The sequence below is a fragment of the Zalophus californianus genome, chromosome 9, assembly GCF_009762305.2.
Source record: "Zalophus californianus isolate mZalCal1 chromosome 9, mZalCal1.pri.v2, whole genome shotgun sequence".
NCBI lineage: Eukaryota > Metazoa > Chordata > Mammalia > Carnivora > Otariidae > Zalophus > Zalophus californianus.
The window spans coordinates 39,056,901-39,077,885 of NC_045603.1; the positions used below are offsets into that span (position 1 = coordinate 39,056,901).

At 37.6% G+C, this 20,985-nt stretch overlaps 1 protein-coding gene across 4 annotated transcripts in view; it reads right to left on the reverse strand.

Annotated features, from left to right (window-relative positions):
- SYT1 (synaptotagmin 1) overlaps positions 1–20,985 on the reverse strand; it is a 522,467-nt gene that overhangs the window by 74,409 nt on the left and 427,073 nt on the right. For all 4 annotated transcript variants that reach the window (XM_027594829.2, XM_027594828.2, XM_027594825.2 and 1 more), the window contains one exon: positions 20,026–20,143. In XM_027594829.2, coding sequence (XP_027450630.1) covers positions 20,026–20,143 — 118 coding nt within the window. The remainder of the gene's footprint in view (positions 1–20,025; positions 20,144–20,985) is intronic.

Below are 20,985 nucleotides of genomic sequence, written 5' to 3' on the forward strand. Positions count from 1 at the left end.
TACACTATCTCCTATTTAATTTTGAGACTGGAGTGATGACAAAATATGTGTTGGAATGTAATTATAAGCACTCAGAAAATGACAGGGCTTTTCTAAACAACAGATTTGGTATGTTGAGTAAATTGTATATCATTTTGGCATCCTGGATATTCTCAATTTATAATCAGTCTTAAAGGATTGTAGGACTCAAAGGGAGAACAGGAACTAAGTTGTTTATACAACAATGGCAATATGGCTAACATCTGAATTTTCAAAAGCAATTCTGTAATATGTAAATGAGGTTAGATTTCAAGATGCAGGTATGATTTCTTGGAAACTAAAAGGATGACAGATATGGAAGCTGGTGCTTAAAATTCTTATTATTTAAATAGTCCTATGATTTTTGCTTCTTAAAATTCATATGATTTAAATAGTCCTATGAATTTTTCTATTTTATCCTATCCTTAGAATTGATAGTCTTTCTCTATGTAGGACATTATTACCCCTACACACAATATGGAAAATGGGTAAGAGTTAAACTACTCAAAAGGTAAAAAACATGTTACATGAATCTCTCAAAAAGGAAAGATTTAAGAGTGCATCACACATAGGTGCTCTCTAGGCATTTATTGAAATGATTTAATGAACTTGAACAATAAGAGGCAATTTGAGCTAAAAATCAACATGGATTCTGTTGCCTTCTGGTTTGCCCTGGAAGAAGAGTCCTAGAAGTCTTGTGATTAGATAATTCATATATGTACAGTTTATAATGTGATATGTTATTGGATAGTAATATATGAAGGTTATTTGGCAATTTACACAGGAAAGAGTACAGTCATTTGTGGATCGTTCATGAAATGGGCCACTTGTCATCCTATGTCTGAGTTTGTTGTAAAGTTAGCCTGATGAATTTTGCATTGGAAAGATTTTGTTTTACTTCAAGTTTAGTGTCATATAACCAGAAATTGCCTATTTAGAGAAAGAAAATTTCTTGAGGGAAATGCATCACTGGAAGAAGGGGAGGGGGGAAACCATGTACCAAAATGTAATGTAATTATAACTCAGGAAAATAAACTTATTATGGATAAGATAGTTTTATAGAGATCATTTTTCTCTCAATGCTCTTGATCCAAGTTTTAAATAAATGTTGCAACGTATTTATCTTTGCAAAATGAGAAGCAAGTATGGACACTGATAGAATGTTGGGTTTATCTTTTTCGTTTCTTCCTTAACTACCTTTGAGTGCCTGCTCTGTCAGACAGCTTGTGAGGCACTTGATGTCCATTGGGGATGCTTGGTTCCAGCAAGTGTGGTTACGTTACTGGTGTGACACTGTGTGTGATAAGGGAAGCAAAGCGCAGTAATAGAGACTAACAAATGCTAAGGTAGGGATTGTCTTTGGCTTTCAGATGAGGGGACTGAAATCTAGAGAAGATAAGAAACTGGTTTGAGGTCGTATGCCTGATGAGTGACAGGACTGGGATCCTAACCCAAGTCGGACTGACTCCACAGGCTGGGCTAGAATTGCGGTTCTGGAGCATGCGTGCCTCCGCTTCCCCCCCCCCCCCCCGCCCCGCCCCGCCCCGCCCCGCCACTCACTGCTTAAAGCTCTCAATAGTTGCTTAGCACATGCAGAGCGTAAAGTTCAGTTCCTTGATCTGGCGCTATGACATCCTTGCTTGCCAGATTTTGCTATAACAGCCTTCCTTGTGGTTCCTCTGCATTCCCCAATCTGTTTCACACAGCTGTGCCTTTGCTTATAGGGTCCGGGGCTGTGGGTCCATCCTCTTGCATAACCCTTCACCCAGGTCTTTCTTCACGAAGCCTCCATGATACCCCCAGTGGGGGCTACCTACCCTTCCTCTGAGCTCCAGTAAATTCCTGTTAATCTTTCTTAGGGCTCAGCAGATTACAGCCCGCAGACAAAATCTGGCTGCTGCATGTTTATGTGGGCATGCGATAAGGTTTTCAGACTTTTAAAGGTCGGGGGGAAAAATCAAAAGAATAATCCCTGAGATGTGAAACTATATGAAATTCAAGTGTCAGTGTCCACAAATAAAGTTTTATTAGAACACAGCCGCATTTATTCTTTACATATTGTCTATGGCTGTTTTCATGTTACAAGGGCAGAATTCAAGGCATGAGATCTTGAGGCCTCAAAGCCTAAAATATTTACTCTCTGGTCCTCTACAGAAAAAATTGGAGACTCCTATTAAATCACATACAATATTTCTTTCGAAGTGGCTCCCTGACTGGGCTCTGAGCTCCTTTAAGGCAGGCGTCACATTTTATTCATCTTTGTATTTCCAGCTATGATACTCAGCTGGTGGGCATTTAATACATATTTGGTGAACACATGCCTTCATACTTTTGTCCCTAGGACAGCCCTTCAGGTACTTATGAATAGCTCTTCTGCTACCCACACAGTCTTCCCTTTTACAGGCTAACCATCCAGCCATTCCTATTCTTTGTGTGACACTGTGAGACATGACTAATCTGGGTTTAGTATCTCTTTACATGTGTGTTTTTAAATTGTGGTGTTATCTCTGAAATTTATGAAAGATGTGTTGTTTGTTGGAACATACCATTTTTACATAAAAATTATACATCACATTGGTAAACTACAATGTGCCATTCTTCTGGGTTAATGAATATATATATATATATATATATATATATATATATATATATATATATTTTAAAAGAACAAAAATTGAAACAGCATGGGGGCACCTGGGTGGCTTAGTCGGTTAAGTATCTGCCTTGGGCTCAGGTCATGATCCCAGGGTTCTGGGATCCAGCCCCGCATTGGGCTCCCTGCTCAGGGGAAGTCTGCTTCTCCATCTCCCACTGTCAAATAAATAAAATCTTAGAAAAAATGAAAAAACATAATTTTCTGTCTGAGGTATGATAAAGAAAGGCAAATGTAGGATGACTGGCAGATTTTTGATTTTTAAACTAGAAAACTTTAGCCTTTTGTGGTCTCTAGTATGGAGTTAGATGCTTCTCATGGGAAAGAAAATAGTAGAATTTCTACTTTTTTTGGAGGAAAAAGAGTAAAGACTTAGAGATTTCCTAAGATTTGAGGTACAGAACCCCAGTGCTGCCCTTGTTTGAGCATGACTCACACTCAGGACTCAAGGGTTCCTGAAGGAGGCATGGGAGCATCACAGTGGAGGCTGAGGTACCTGAGGGACTCTCACTGGTTTATTTGCTTTGTTTTGCTATATACTGCAGTTTGTGAACCAAATTATACTGATTTATGCTTTGTATTATTTAATTGTAACCAAACTACTTCCTCATGAAATGAGCATGTTGCTTAAAGTGATTCCTGGAAAACAACAACTGTGGCTTGAAAACTTGATAATGTAAATTTATTTCACACAAGTGAAAAATAACACTATGACAGAGTCGGCATCTGCCCGACTTCTAGAGTGAGCTCTGTGTCAGTCATGACTTGAGGTAAAAATGATCTATTTTAGGGTAGATCTATTTTAAGCTTCATTATATTTTAATTTTATTTTTTTATTTTTTAAAGATTTTACTTTTAAGTAATCTCTACACCCAGCATAGGGCTCTAACTCACAACCCCAAGATCAAGAGTCGCACACTCCACTGACTGAGCCAGCCAGGTACCCCTACGCTTCATTTTAAAGAACCAACCACACTATTATGCCCAAAGATTACTGCCCTTTCTGTGGTAACATAATAGGTAATACTAGAATGATCAGTCATTAGAATCACACAACACCATAGCTCTGTTGTGCTAATCAATTTGCCTATAAATATAATCTGGATAACTTTACTGTAACATACTAATGTCTTAATGTATTCAGTTCAATTTGATTTGTTCTAATTCAACTCAGTTCACTTCAATTCAGTTCATATGATAAGCCCAACATGGGGGATAATATGAAAAGTTTGCATTTTCATTTAATTTCAACCCTTATGGGGGCCTACTGTGTGTTAGGCAATGCTAGATGATGGTCCTCCAAGAACGATCAGATCTCTCGCAAAAGGAATTCACAGAGAAAGAGCCACAGGATACTTACAGTGTGTGATAAATCACGACGAGGGATAACGTTAGCGTGCCGTGGGAACACAGAAGAAGGAATAAATAGGGTGCCTGGGAATCATGATCATGAAGGAACCCAGCCTCATGAATGAGAAAAGGCATTTCTAGCATGTAATCAAAGACAAGTCAGTGATCAGGTGAAATATGTGGATGGTGCAAAGGTAGCCTAGCCTCATCTTTGTTATTCTCATTCTGGGGAAGTTTCCTGGAGAAGCAAATACTTAAATTGGTTCTACACAGGTTTGTTTGTTTGCTACTTTTTGCCGAACAGAAAAAAGGAAAGGTAAAGAAAAAAAAAAAGCAACATGCTGTGAAGCTTTTTAGCGCATACCTTTGAGGCACAACTTCTGAAATGATTAAAAGTAAATTAAAACTGCCCAGGAACTCTCTGGCTGCATATGATTGTCTTCCCACTGGGAATCCACAGCTCACTGTTTCCCGGCTGGCCTTTTTTGTATTATGTAAACGGGTAAATGCTAACCTTTTTTTTTTTTTTTTTTTTAAGTTGTTGAAAAGATCAGTGACTCCTTCTAGGTGTTATTTTTCAGCAGAAATAAGAAACACCAGGAAAAAATGAATACAGAGCAATTGGGTGGGTTGGTTTGTTTGTTTTTTTGCTCATTAGGGCATTTGCTGTTGATCTGTGAAGTCACAGGGATTTTTTGTGTTGGCATTTGCAGGCACAGTTGGATATCGTTACTTTGTCAAAATAATCTATAGAGGGTATTAATTGTGAGTCAACTGATGATCATTTTGCAGCTTAAAAGCATGTATTATCTTCTAAGGTTGAGGTTTCTCTGGTTTGGGGATTATGGTCAATCGAAATTACAGCGTGCACAGTCTAGACAGTGGAATATAGTGGGTAAGCAGACAGGCTTAGGTAATAGACACAGCTGGAGTGAGGAGCGGAAACCTGCCATTTATTCACTCTGTGACCTTGAGCAAGTCACCTAACTTGTCCAAGGCTTAGTTTTCTCATTTGCATATGGGGATAATATTGGCCTCATGGGATTGTGATTAGGCTTAAACAAGACAAAAGCATTGACTAGATTATTGCTATTTATCATCATCATCATCAGTAGTAGTCTTTCATCCTTATATTTTTAAAGCAATAAAAATAAAATAATGGCTCTTGGGGGAAGAATTTGTCTTTGTGTTCTCCCCTGTAGTCCCTATACTAGCTTCAAGCTGGGCATGATCTTTTGGAGCTTCAGTTCTCACCTAGAATGAGACTGTCTTGGGAGATTGCAGGGATTTATCAGGTTAGCCATATAACCTATGGAGCCAAGGAGGGCACCAACCCAACCCAGTATTTCTGCTAAGGTCGCCTCTAGCATTTGCTTAGGTACTGAAGTTGAAAGAACTCAGTATGGACCTCCATTGCTTCTTCCCATTGATCCAGGTTCAGATCTTTGTAGTTAACAAGAGTAAATTCAATTCTTCTCTGACACGTTTGCAGGCAGTTATCGTGTCCTCTAAGTTTTCTCTTTTGCAGCCCTAACAGCTCCAGTTCCTTGAATGGTTCCTCAGCTGAGACTATATCTGCCCTCTGCACAACCCAGATTTCTCTCTGGATTTGCTTCAGAAGGCCAATGTCTGTCCTCCTAAGTGTGGAAAGAAATGAATGCAATATTCCAGACTTCTCAGGGTCAGGTATTGAAGCTCTGTTGCTGGAGTCTCCCCTTTGAAATTAATAATCTGAGTTGGTAATAAGATTTCACTGGTGTTTCACATTTCAGATGAAATCATTTTCAAATTTAAATAGCAAGTTAGGCAATGGTGAGAACCACCCGTACCAAGTAGTGGAACAGAAGTAAAAAGACATGTCTTTTGGTTAATCATTGACCCACTCAAGATAAAAAAAAAAATTCTATTCCTCTAGCTTGCTTACAAGCAAATACCACATTCTAGTAGCTTTAATGACTAGTTCCTTTTACAATATGAAAGATGGCAGAACTAATTTAGAGCAAAAAAAAATTCAGTGGCAGTTATAAGGATCAAACTCTATACTATAATTGTGTGTGGGCAAAATGATTTTAAAAGATATATATTTGATATATAGATAGAATTTGGCTTAAGGATACTATTTTTCTCTTTAGCTTTGAGCTACATTTACATAATACTTGAATTCTGTTTTGTTGAATCCTATTGCAGGATAACTAAAGATACCTTTATTTAAAAAAAAAAAAGGTAGGGCGCCTGGGTGGCTCAGTTGGTTAAGCGACTGCCTTCGGCTCAGGTCATGATCCTGGAGTCTCGGGATCGGGTCCCACATCGGGCTTCCTGCTCAGCAGGGAGTCTGCTTCTCCCTCTGACCCTCTTCCCTCTTGTGCTTTCTATCTCTCATTCTCTCTCTCTCTCAAATAAATAAATAAAATCTTAAAAAAAAAAAAAGGTAGCCCTGATTACAATATGTTTGTGAAGTTTTTTCAATTTGAGGATCAGGCTGGAAGGTATCTCCTAGTTTTGTATTTATATCTGCCTTAGCTTCCTGTGAAGTTCTGAAAATCTTATCCCTGGAATCTGGAATATAGATAGTCTTCAGGTTCATAGCTTCACAGAAAATGTTTCCTAAGCAATTGGTTTAACTAACCTTGGGTCAGGCTGGCTGGTTGTTTGAGAGAGGCACAGTTTGACATTACTGATGTGGGCAAACATAACAATTATTTATAGAACCCAGAGTGGTATAGAGGAATCCACTCTGCTGTGGGACTAAAACAGAATAGTTTTTTTTTTTTTTTTGCATTTCTCACCTGGTTCTTTGTAAGTATTTTAAATGTGCTGCTTTTTGTATTAGCAGTTGGAGCAATTCCTTTGATTTAAGGTGAAGACTGTGGAGTAGATGCATAATCCAACTGGAGTTTTTTCCATTTTTTAAAAAATGCTGGGTTGGGCACAGTCTCGGGGTTTGTTTTATACAGAAAAGGAAATTTCAGCTGGAGGAAAACAAGCTGAAGAGAGTCAAAAGAGTGCAAGCATATGGGAGTTCACATGGTTACTTCTCTTGTTTTTGGTGTTGGTATGATTTGTGAAGATTTGAGAATTTGTAGGGTAAGACAAAGTTGGAATCTTGACCATTCAATTAAGCAGCAACAGTGGGCAATGAACATGGGCTTCTATTGTATCCAAGTAGGTATTCATTAGCTGAGGCACCATTATTTGGAAAGACCAGCGGGGGTTGCTTTGCGACCAGGTCCTGCCACTTCTAGTCAAAGTAACATAGCAACAGTGGGTTATGTCTTATGGTGTTTCATTTTAGAAAGAGGAAGAGTTTGTCCAGCAACCAGGCATTAACTTGATAATTAGGATGACTAAGGCTCTATTCTTTGACTTTATTCCTATTTGTTGACCCAATTAGCTGTTTTGTCTCGGGCCTGTTATAAAGAACCATTTGGAAGACAACTCTGGTATCTTAGAAAATTCGAAGAAACAACTTAAGGAGTTGAAGTTGGTAGTAATACACTACTTGAGAAATATACTATTGGTCTTATTTCTTTATAAAATAAGCTGGGTCTTATGGTGAAATAACAGAAAGGAGAAGTAGAGTTTGCTGGTTAGTCTTAGGATGTTCTCCTAGGATAAGTGAGTCTAAGTAGATGCCTGCCATCCAAATGATGGAGACACATCCTTAGACACATGAAGCATTTCTATTAGCCATACAGGAACATATTTTCTAGGAGCCAGGATATGGTGAGAAAAATAGATAACCCAGAAATGTCTTTTGCTTAGAAATAATCAACATTGATAGAGTGCTGTCAACTTAGTTTGCACCTGACATTACTTCATTTGCTTAGGCAACAGCATTGCTGTCCTTGATACCCCAGTTGTATATAGATGGACAGGATCAGAAAAGTTAAGGGCTTCAGATCCAGGTTTTCTGGTGCTAGTTGCTGTTCCCTTTCTGCTGTGTCCTGCTGTCTCACAGGGGAGGGTCTGTTGATGGCTGACTTGCAACTCCACCGGAGGCCAAGCAGGCAAGGACTGATGCAGCATTTTCAGATAGGTATTTATTATTAGGCTTTGCCCTGTAATACCGGTTAAATCATGCCTTAGGCATGTCTTTTGGCAAGGTGAGGGCACGTATAATGCATTTTTATAAAGTTAAATTCCTGTTGGGAGGCTTTTAAGGTTTTTATATTTTAATGAAATTATTAAAATGGAAGTTCAGACTTGCATAATTCATAAGCATTCACTGCCTCTTTTGAAATCTCTGCCACTAAACTCTTTTTTTAAACATTTTAGTGAAATTCTTACATAAAACATGGACGCAACTTTCAGTTAAGATTAAAATAGATTTCTAATTATAGTAAACGAAAGCTTCACTGTAATAAAATAAGCTCTTTAGGCTAGTTTCATTTATAATGTTTTCAACGGCATGCAAAGAAGGTACTATAAAATTCAAGAGTATTTTTTAAAGAGTATTTTCTAAATACACGCTTTAAATTGCAACTTTTAATATACACAGCTTTCAAATGTTTAAGTAGTTTTATAAAGTGTAGAAATTGAGAAATTCTCTTAAATGTTAGTTTTGACTCTTGTAAAGGTGTACATTTTTACTTTCACTTCTGGCGACTCAGATACTTTCAAGTTGGTATCAAAATAATGCTGCTGGATTGAGTGTTTTAATGGATTCAAACTCCTGCAAAGATAGCTGATGAAAATCTGAAAATCTATGAGCTAATGACCTGACTTATTTTTTGTACTCTTTGCAATCAGTCGAGGTTGTCTTTTTAAGCAACACATTTTAGGTTTTGAACTGAGGATAATTACATCTTACTTTAAAATCCTTTCTTATTTAGAGGCATGATGAGACTGTATAAAAACGTAATATTTTAACTTTTGGCAAAAGAGCCAGTAGTAGAAGTAGCAGCAAGAAAATTTCAGGAACATTTAAAAAGGAAATTTCTCCCATTTTCTCCCCTGTTGTTGATATGTAGGACCTTTTCTGTGTTACAGGGATATTGATGCCTTATCTGCTTTTTTCCAAAAAGAAAGTTGTTACTTGTCTTACCTCCATTTATGGCATTTGATATTAACCTGGGAGGAACTGATATCATTACTACATTATATTCCTTATCCCCGGAGCACATTATTCTTCTCTTTATTTTAAAGTTCTTCAAGTCCTTTGAAGTAATTTTCCTCCTATTATAAGGGGATTACTGAGTATATCATGATCTATCCAAACAAAAGGATGCAAAGTACATTTCTACATACCGATCCTGAAGGATCTCTGTTCTATATTGTTAGGTGAAAAAATATTACAGAATGTTTGATATGATCCCATTTTTGTAAAATGCACGTATATTTATGTGAGTGTAATTTATATAAAGCAGAAAAGGAAATCTGGATAAGAAATTTCAAGTTGTTTCCTTGAGGCAATTAACTATCTTTGAATGGGAAGGGATTAGAAGGACTAGTTGGTCCTTTACCTCACATATTGAAGTGGTAGGATTACGGGTTATTTTAACTTAAGATTTTCTTATTTATTTACGTATTTATGAGAGCTAGAGAGAGAGTGTGAGCAGGGGGAGGGGCAGAAAGAGAGAGAGGGAGAAGCAGGCTCTCTGCTGAGCAAGGAGTCAGCCGGACGTGGGACTCGATCCCAGGACCCCGGCATCAGGACCTGAGCCGAAGGCAGATGCTGAACCAACTGAGCCACCAAGGCACGCCTCTTAAGCTTTTCTATAATTTTAAAACTAAAAATCTAGGGAAATACTGTTATGGTACTACTTGTGAAAGTGTTTGTTTCCTTAATTAGGATATGAAAGTTATTATGAACAAGTGGCCGCTATAATATTGGTGGATAACTATGAAATCTCAGTTCCCTGTGTATATGCATTCTGCAAGTATATTGTCACTAAATACACATTCAGATCTTTTTGGTTCACGGGGGATAATTACGCTGTCATGTTGTTGGCTGAAGTCAGTTTGAAATCTATGCGTTTATGTCAGTCAACTGGGTTGCTTTAGTTTTGGGTAAAAGCAGTTACTGAGGATATTAAATAATTCGTATTTTTAAGTTAGAAACTTAATTTCCTAAGTAAACACTTAAAATCATTTATTTGTAGAAGAAAAAAATTATAAGAAGCCTCCTAGTTTTCCAGGGATCACTAAGAATGATGTATAACCAAAGTTAAGTCACTAGCAATTCAAAAAGGCAACGAGCGGTTATGGTCTCTTGACTCCTTTTGTAAGGAGTTAGTCTACAAAGCAGTGAATAAGTAAGATGATAAATCATTGGCTTATCTGTTCATGTTGGGCAAAAGATGTGACTAGTGGACCATTTTTGTCTTCACTGGAAAATGTCTTTCTGACTGTCACTGAGAAATAACTATAGTGATGTGTGTGTACATTTCTGGGTCACTCTTCCTTTATCCCCAGGAGATAGTCTGTTTCATTGTTTTTAACTACTGAAGAGGGTGAGGGAATGAAGGAAGAAAAATGTGAAAATGATAGCTGAGATAATTTCAACAATTAGATTTTGGTTTACTCTGATTTTATTTTTTAACTGTTCCTATTACATGACTACTATGTAATGCCAAGAGAATTTCATTAAGTAAAAACAATTAAGTCAGATCAGTTAGAAGATGAAGACAAAATAACCAGTTAGATGGGTAGAATTGGCAAGTTCCTAACTGGTTGTTTAGGCAGAGGATATTGAGGTATGTTCCCCTAACATGAGTGCTAGGGCCTCTGAGAAGGCAAACGTTAGGTAGAAGCCATCTCTGCTCTCCAAGTAGCTCATGATACAGCAGGTGGGAAGACTGGAGGAAAATAGAGTGATTCAATTGATAATGGAGAGCAGGAACACGGGATTAAGGAATGATGTACAAATAGTATATTATAGTCACTTCCACTTCCAAAAGAATCAAATACAATTTTTTAAACCATTGTTTTTGAGGTTTATTTCTTAGAGCATTGTTGCCATTGTTTAAGACTCGATAGTATTTTTCATTTTTGTCACCTGTTGTAGGCCTAAACGGAATCTTGTAGCCTCATAAAAGAGAAAAATGGCATAGATATTTGCCGTATATTTTTAATAGCCTTATTCAAAAAACTCTATCAGATATGGATAATCAAATCTCTTGAGGCTCACAAATGTAGTTTAAAAAACAGGAATATTTTGGGGCTTTAATCTTGGCAACACAATTACCTATTGAAAATCTAACCTTCCCTATTCCTTTCTTGTATAGTGAATGGAGAGCAGAGGATAGAATGGTCAATTCAAGGATGCAAATGTAGTCGTTTGTGTTGGATTACTGAGATATGCAGCTGTGGGGATCTTTTTTCTGATGGTTACCGTGGAAAGGCATGGGGGTCCTATAAGACAACACAAAATAAAGATTTAGAGATGACCCCTTTTAAGCCTGTAACTCAAAACAGGTTTATACTTTTATCTCAACCTGGTCCATCTCCTAGAGTAACAAGTTTTTACTACCCAACTGCAAAGAAAATTTGACAAAGAATTTTTGAGTAGAAAATGAGGTCATTCTGAATGGCCCTCCTTTTATGTATTCTCTTTCAAACATCAAGGTCACTTGCTAATTCTAGTACTGTGGGATGTGATAACAGGTAGGTATTATTACCTTAGCTCTACCTGTCATGATTTTGAGACTTTAATCATATGTCTGCTCAGCTTTCCTTTCCCAGACTACAAAGTCTCAGTCCTCTAAGCCTGTCCTCACACACAGCCCATTCATCCCTGTTTTAGCCACTTCCTCTGGGAGTTGATCACCTGACACCATCCATAGTTTTCCTGAGGTGGGCTGCCATAACTACGCATATTCCATACATGGGTGAACTTCAGTCTGGGACAAAGGGCATTTTTTCCCCCTCTTGTATTTGTAATAATTCCATGACAATGCCAAGCCTGTTTGGTTGTAGCCGTGTACTTGGTGAATGTCTTCAGTAGATGGTTCTATGTGACTTTTTTCTTATTTTATTATTGATCCTATTATTTTCTAATTTTATTTTTATTTTTTTTCTTTTACTGTATTATTTCCAAACTTGCCTATACTGAAGCTCATTTACCATATTTTGGCTTACTCTGCTTAGCAAGATCTTTTCATTTATCCTCTGAGCTTGGATTTCAATGACTGGAAACATTTCTGTTACCTTCAAAATCAAGTTTCTTTCTTTCTTTCTTTCTTTTTTTTTAAGATTTTATTTATTTATTTGACAGAGAGAGAGACAGTGAGAGAGGGAACACAAGCAGGGGGAGTGGGAGAGGGAGAAATAGGCTTCCCGCGGAGCAGGGGGCCCGATGCAGGGCTTGATCCCATGACCTGAGCCGAAGGCAGATGCTTAACGACTGAGCCATCCAGGCACCCCTAAAATCGAGAGTTTCAATGTGACTGGTAAAAATGTCTTGGTACAAACCTCTTTGGAACTTACTATTTCCACTTCTCCATCTGTGGATTTTTCTTGTTAACATTTTTCAGCCGAGATCTATTTTCCTGGTAAGTTGTCAATTGCAGTTCTAATTTCTTCAGAGTTATTTAAAAGTGATTTTTGACTTCCAGAGGTCCATAGCACTTGACAAGGGGTAGTAAGCTTTTATATTATAAGATCATATTGCCCTGTTCTCCCAGTAATATTACACACTGTCTTTCAGAATCAACCCTTGATAAAACTGAGTAGTAGGCAAAATTTTTTAGTCTTTCTCTACCACCTAATAGGCACTCAAATCCCTTAGACTTTCTTCCCTAATGTCTTAGTAACATCCCTACACCTCTACCAGTGACATAGTTGAAACAACATAGTTGAAAGACTCAATCACTAAAATAACATACCAATCCGTATGCAAGAAAGAAATGGAGATTGTCTTTTCAGCCCAGAAATCTATTAATATTTGTTGTCTGATCGTAGGGACACACTGATCCTGTCTTTGCTGTCTAGGCAACCAAAAACTAAATAGTCAACCAACTAATTTATATTAGTGGTTTCCATGATGGGATTTTAGTTTGGGTTTCAAGGGATTATGGGATTGGGTAGGATTTTTGGCCATCCCTCAAAGTGTAGCATGTAGTCATCCATCTGTTGTACAGGTTGAACTTGGTGAGACAGGATAAGAACTTAGAAGTCATGTTTTATTAATGGAGTCTGAAGACTGCTTGGGTTGACATCCTAACTCTGCCAAAAATTAATTCTGTGACCTTGGGAAAGTTATTTACCTCTCCAGTTCCATCAATAAAATAACATTAAAAATAGTATCCACCTCCTAGTGTTGTAATTGGGATTCAATCAGTTAAGATATATAAAGTATTTAGAACAGTGTCCAGCTCACATTATGTTTTGCAAGTGTCTCCTGTTATTTTACTTGTGTATCCAAGGATGGGCATATTGCTTGGCTCAGAGTGGGTATTGAAATGGTATTTGTTGAATGATTGGAGATGTTCCTGGGGCTAAAGGACTTATTTAGGCATTTTTGTGTTAACCGTTCTGAACTAATACATTTCAGCCTATCATTCATTTCTTGATTTCAGATCTAGCCCACACTCCACATCTGCTATCCTCATTTCATCAAAACCACTGTTAATCCTTCAGACATAGCATCTCTGTCCATTCTGCGGTAACTATGCCTGGGTCTCAACTTGCGTTAAGCTTTGGTATAACCCTTTTTAATAACTCAATTTCTAAGATGATCCAATTTAAAGATGTTATTCTTCTTTCTTTTTAGATCAATTTGTTCACATATTAGGGATTTAGATTATTTTATCAATATTATAACTAAGCATTTTGAAGCGTCACGGAATTTTATAGTATAACAGTCAAGCTTAAAATTATGATGAAGGCTTCTGACATCACAGCCAACTTATTATGCAGATTCCTGTCCTGTTAGCTCAAGATGCTAGTTTATTTGCATATTATTGCTTGACCCTGATATCGTGGCCGATTAATTTGTATATCCTTATCTAATTGGCTCAAATAAGTTTTTGCCACTTTATTTGTTGGCTCAGCTCCCAGCCTAGTAGCTTTTAGCTCCAATCACTTGAGTTCAGAGTGGTTTTCTTTGTCATGCTTTCAGCACCGATGGAAGGACAAATAAGAGTGGTGGTCATGAATGTATAAAGGAACAATCTACTGCTTTTGTCTTGTAGTAGGAGACTGCAGAAGACATAATTTAGACATGTGGACAAGTTATTTCTCAAGAAGGAAGATACTGGGCTGACAAAACAAATAGAACTTCTTATTTAAGGAAATGCCATTATATAAGGCAAAGGATGTATTCTACATCACTGACCAGAAAAAAGTTCTAACTTAGAATTAGGCTGACCTGGACCTCAGCTAAAATAATGGTGTAATATTGAAGCTTCTAAGTAGAGTTCTTCTTACATTTTTTTTCTTGTGATATAGTTGACTTATAACATTGTTTAAGTTTAAGGTATGCAACATGCTGATTTAATACATTTGTATATTGCAATATGATTTCCTCCCAGGCTTCAGCTAACACTCTATATACTTTCTATACGGTATTGTTTTCAAATTTAAGATGCATAAGAATAACATGGAGGACTTTTAAAATACAATTTCTAGGTTCCCACCCCCTTTATATTCAGTTATAGTTTGGTCTAAGGTAGTCCCTGAAATCTTAAATTTTAACATGTACAATGGCGTGATTCTCGTGTAGGTAGGCTACCCTATTTTTATGTGATGTGTTATTCTATCTACCTACTACCTGTACCCGAAAGAATGCTCTGCCCCTGCTCATTCGTGGTTTCTATGTGGAGTCTAGTGTTTCACTGAGGTTTGGGTGAGTTGCTTTTTCCTAGGTGACTTCAAATATTTAAATTGGCTCTATTTTCCAAATTCTATTTCTAGAACAGGAGAAATGAGAAGACATACCTATGAACAATTTAAAAATTGTATCTTAACAGTGTGTGTATATATATGTATGTATGTATGTGTGTGTGTATGTATGGAGGGTTGGGTGGGGTAGGCAAGGTAAATCTTAACGGGCTTAGGTCTCAGTTGGCTCAACCACACCCTGGCAGTCCGCTGCATAGGGATGGTGACTCCTCTACCACCATGAGTCCCCTTTCTTCCTCATCTCCCGTAAGTATTGCTGCAATTTGTGAATTTCAGTGCCCTTTTTCTTGAGGGACATAGATGCTTTTGGGGGAGGGGGAGGGAGCGCTCCCACAGCCGTACCCTTTGCTTTGCACAGTGTACGTTCCATAGTGATTAGACAGGACTGGGGGTCACCAGGAAGAAGACTAGGGGTGGGGCCTGGGGTAGAAAGTGAAAAGGAGAAAGATGATGAGGTAGAACACTTTCAACTACATTTCCTCCAGCCATCCCTCAGGACGTCTGACCTGATCCCATCTCATGGCCACCTCTCTAGCTCCTTGACTTTCAGGAGACTACTGGAATTGGTGTTTATGATGTCAGTCCTGCATCTATATTTTCCCAACACCTTCTTGTTGGCATGCTTGATGTGCTTTTGTTGTTCTCTTCACAATTGAGGTGACTACAACCCATATCAAAGAGGCAGGATGGACAAACTTCTTACTCTTGCCTATTTGCCATGGTTCCTGGCTGTACAAACCACTTGGAAAAATTTCAAAAGGACCATGTGCCAGCCGCAGGGAAAGAGGGAAATGGAATGGTCTTTGAGACATTCTGCATTGGGAATCCGAGTCTGGGCTTTAGTCCCAACTCTACCATCTACAAGCTATTGACTTTGAATGTCAGTAATGTCAAAAGCAATTGCCAGTATTGAACACCTTCTTTGTGTCAGCGTGGAGCAAGATGACTTATGTACATTATCTGATGCCTCTAAGTTTCAATTTTCTGAGAATATTATGTTCAGAAATTACCTCACAGGTCTATTATGAGAACCACATGAAAAAACCAAGTTAGAAAAGGATTTCTAAACTAGAAAGTCTTCTATAAATATGTTATAATGACTTAAGAGTTAAAATTTTTCCTTTCAGATTTCAGTTGAAAAGTTTCAACCTAAATGAAATTTAAAAGCTTCTACTTTCTTCCACTGTAGACATGTGAACAGTCCAGTCAAGTCTGTCCTTATAAGAAAGGTTGGAATTGGTATGATTTGCTATATGGGTAGATGATAGAGGCAAAATCTTGGTGCAATTGACACAGTAGAAAAGAAACCCTGCAGTAGAGTAGTAAGAAAAATTATTTAAAGTTTTTTCCACTTTTTTCAAAATTTCATTCAGTACCTTGTCTTAATTCACTCTTTGGTCTGTGTAAAACGTAGGTCTACTGATCTCATTTTTGCCTTAACTGACCAGCCAATCCTATAAAACCTTTCTTTTTTCCCATTCAATCAAGAATTGGTTAAACTGTTCATTTGTTGCTTTCACATTTTCTGTATTTAGCCCAAGATTTCATAAAGTAACAGAAATAGTTACAAGAATATTCAGTGAGCACTTAGGTGTACCAGATCCTATGCTTTATTTCTCACAGCACCTTTATTAAAAAAAATCCTCTTATTACTCCCACTTCATAGATAATGCAACTACAGCTCAGAAAGCTAAATAATTTGTCCAGTGTTAAACTGCCAGTAGTGGTAGAGTGGGATTCAAACCCTAGTAAACAACCCACTTTGGTCCCGATTAACTAGCCATGTCCAGCAAATGTAGTTAAACATTTGAATTACCTGGGATGATCTCATTATATAATTTTGGTCTCCTCAGACATAGGTTAAATTACTTTGAGATAGACCATCCAAGTGTTTAAAGTTATTTTAATGGTAAGTAGGTTAAACAAATTTGAAATGCAAGACTTGTTTTTCCAGGCCATAGCTCCTTTGTAAATAATTCATTATTCATTCAGCAGCTACGTTCGGTGTTACCAGTCAGGGCATTGTGGGAGATAGAAATACAGAGCACAGTCTAGTGAGAGAGAAACGTCCTGTTTGAAGGGTGTAAACAGACTGCTGTTGGCATTTAAAAAAGGGAAAGATGTGTCCTATTGGGGGTGGATCAGAAAAGACTTCATAAAGTCCCTCCATCCAAAATGTTCTTTCCCCCAGACACCCGATGGCTCATTTCCTCATCTCTTCCAGGTTATGGCTCAAATGTTACCTACTTATCAGGCTTTCTCTGACAACCCCGCTTAAAACTACTCCCCAGTATTTCTTATCCTACTTCCCTGCTTTGCTTTTTCCATAGCACTTATCGGCATATTACATGCTTATTTATTGGTACTCTCTCTCCCTAAATTAAAATGCAAGTTGTACAAGGGCAGGGCCTTTTGGCTGTTTTGACCACTGAGGTAAATCTAGTCTAAGAACAATGCCTAATACAAAGTAGGGAAACACTATATATTTGTTCAACAGATGGAGAAAATAAGACTTAAGCTTGGCCTGAATAATGGATAGCATTTAGCTGGGCATCGTTGGAAGGAAGAATTCCAGGTGAAGGAAATGATTTAAGCAAAGAATGGAGGCAGCAAATTACATAGTCTGTTTGAAGAGCTGTGTGCAGGTCAATTTGGTTAAAATACAGAAATGCAGTGGGACATCGTCTGGCGGGATCTATGTTATGTAGACCTGAGTGATTACATAATTTCATAGGCAGACGGAGCCCTTAAGATTAGGAGTCTTGAAATCTCCTTATTTAATATTTAGTAATTAAACAATCATTCCAGGTAATTCAAATGTAGGTAGGGGTAGACCCAAGGTGTGTGGATCCTGAAGCTAATATAATTTTAGACCCTGGCGAAACAGCCCACTTTGATTCAATTAACTAGCCATTTTAGCAAATGTAGTTTGACATTTGAAAAAAAGAACATAAAGAAGAAAAAAATACATAGAAAAAGCTGAATGCTAAAGTAGAAATGACCTCTGGCCTTGCCTCTTTTATGTAACTGCTGAGTTGGAGCGGTGCGTGGTAGGAGTCCTCCCAGCAGCCCTTCCTTCCCCCGGGAGCCGCTAGTAACCTAATTACACATGGAAGTGATTACAGGCTCCATAAATATATTCTGCCAGACCCAACTTTCCTTAACTAAATCTCAGAAGTGCTTGTAGCCACTCAGATGCTGCTGAACAAGAAGAGATGGATGATGGCAGTGAAGTTGGAGACCCAGACTATGACTGGCAAATTGGGGCTGAAATATCAGTGATCGTGGAAACTCATTTCTAGGACCTTGGAAGAAGACAGAACAAATGAGGGACCCTGAAGTTTTATTGGCTTCCTGGTTAAGCTGCCTCTGGAACTCTGTTAAAGGGAATACAATGAACTGGAAGGAAGATTAGAGGAGTTCTGTATATAGGTGATAAGGTGACGGTTGGCATGGGAGTTGGGAGAGGAGCATGTGAGGCAGGATACAAAGACACCATGGCCATTGAACCCCAGGAAAGAAAGGTCAAAGGTGTCTGAAGTCTTACCTCAGGATACTAAGTAGTATCTGGGAGTGAACTGTTCTTAAAGCTGAGAATTTCTCTGTACATTAAGTGCTCTTTTGTTTTAGGTTTGAATACCCTACATTTATTAGATTACCAATGCTCAAATGATCACACCTTTGGCCAGTGAGAGTGTCTTTGGGGTGGCTTCCAGGTCTTCTGACATGACCTTTGTATTTTTTGGTAGCTTCCTTTCTTTCTGGTTAGATGAGATGTTCTAGGCTTATGTACTTGCTGTGCCCTACCTGGAACCTACCGTTTCTCCAATAAGTACCAGGTTCTTTTAGTGAGAAACTGTGTTTTCAAGCCGTATCTGGTGCTAGGGATGCTCAGGCCACTGGCTCAATTTTTGTTTCTAGGCCTTGTCAGTGGACAGAATCAAAAAAGGTATATGTGTATATATACATGTGCAGGTCAGTTTGGTTAAAATACAGAAATGCAGTGTGTATATATATATATATATATATATATACACACATATATTTTGCATCTTATGCCCAGTAGATTTTTTTTACATTTCCAGAAGAAACTGCTCACTGTTTTAAATTCGCTCTATCATCCTTTAAGCAATGAAAGCAGTAAGCTTTTAAATGGGGTCTTTGTGACATGAATTAGTGCAGCTTCCCCAGGCAACTTATTTATAAAGAGAAATAAACTTAAATACCAGAAGAATTTGGTTGACAAATTAGTAGTTCAGTAAGTGGAAACTCAGCTTTAGCATTTTTGAGCTGTTAGGCTTTAGAATATAAAATGACCATGCTGCATTAGAATGACCTTTTTGAAGTTTGCAATGTTTTTATTAGAGAAAGCACTGAATAGCCAGTAATGTTGGTTTTAATTCCACAGCCACAATGACAACTATAGTTTATTTATGATGACCTTGTGGCATATAAAGAAAATTTCTCATGCTTTAATGATTTACTATAAAATTGAAAATATAATTATACAGAAGAGAAAATTTTAAAAAATCCTATTCAATTGTGAAAATCCTTCAGCTGACTTTGCTTTTGAGGAAAAGTATACTTAAAAAAAAAAAAAAACTAAGTTTGGGTTATATAGAACTTAAGATCCAAAAGTCTCCTCCATCCCCAACATAAACTGTAGATATCAATGCATAACTTTGGTGATTCATCCTCAAATAGATTTTGTTTACTTATATTTGAAATGCACCTTTAATTTAACAGTATTACTAAAAACTGTTAAATATCTAATAAAGAAGTCTTAGTGATAACACTATTTTCATGTCATGGGTAAATTTTGGTTAAAAAAAAAAACCCACAAAAAACTCAAAATGGTCATAGGCATTGCCTTTTACAAGAGAAGCAAAAGAAAAAAAAATTCAGCTTTCAGTGCTGTAGAACTAATGATTTCTACTCTGGGTATGAAACAGGAAAATAGATTTCCTCTTTTATGTTAATTCCAATAAATTGAGAGCGGCTTCTGGAGCACTGTGTTGGGATGGATTCTGAGACTGCTTCCAGTCTCCGTGGGAAGGAAGCTGTGATCAATAAGGAATGGGGAGTTGCAGCATGTGTGCGATGGATTTGGTATCCACGATGAAACAGCATTTTAAAAAACCCAGTAAACATCGCAGTCTTACCAGATAAGCCACCCACGTCCATCTTCTTCAGGTTCTTTGCCTCCAGAATGACAACAGTCAGCTTGCCGGCAGTCGGTACGTAGCGAAGGGAGAAGCAAATATCACCCAATTTCTCTTGCTGTGAAAACCAATAAGAAACTATAGGTAACTTTTCGAATAAAGGTGAATATAGTTTTTACAGATACATTGCAAATTCCTCAGGAAGAGGATTACAATTTCACAATTAGAATGTGAAAGCTCTTAGGTTCATTGGCGTTTACCCAGTGGTCTTTCATTGACTGATGTATGAAGAGTGATTGTAACCCATTTTGGTTTTAAATAGCTCATCTATACTTAATCATTAATCAAAATATATCCATAATTCAACAGTTCAGGAAACGAGACCAAGATGACTTTTTTAGAAACTCTACTCTGAATAGCACTGCAACGTTCTTGGCAAAATTTCATAACTTTATCAAATAGCTTTGAAAAGAGCCTAACACTCTTTTAGTAGAATCAACCTACCTAAATTTTTGTCTTTTTACATTTCAAATAAGATTATGACTAATACTTCATATTTAGATTTTTGGGAGAAGGACTTGTATTTGCATTAGATTGAATTTTTTAAATAATTTTTTTAAGATTCAGCTCTTTTATTTACTTTTAAGTAAGCTCTACACCCAACGTGGGGCTTGAACTCACAACCCTGAGATCAAGAGTCGCATGCTCTACCAGCTGAGCTGGCCGGGTGCCCCGGACTGAATTGTTAATGAGAAATTCTGAATCCTTAGTAGCCAAAAGGCAACAAGAAGTCTTTGCCATTTCAGTTTTACTCAAGTGAGATCCAACTTTTTCCCCTTATTCTAATATTTGTACAAATCTAAGCAGTAGGTTGGAAAATTGAAATATACAGTAATACAGCACATGTCCTAGCCCCTCCCGTTGTTTCACGGGTTTCCTATTTCAGGCCCAAGGAACATT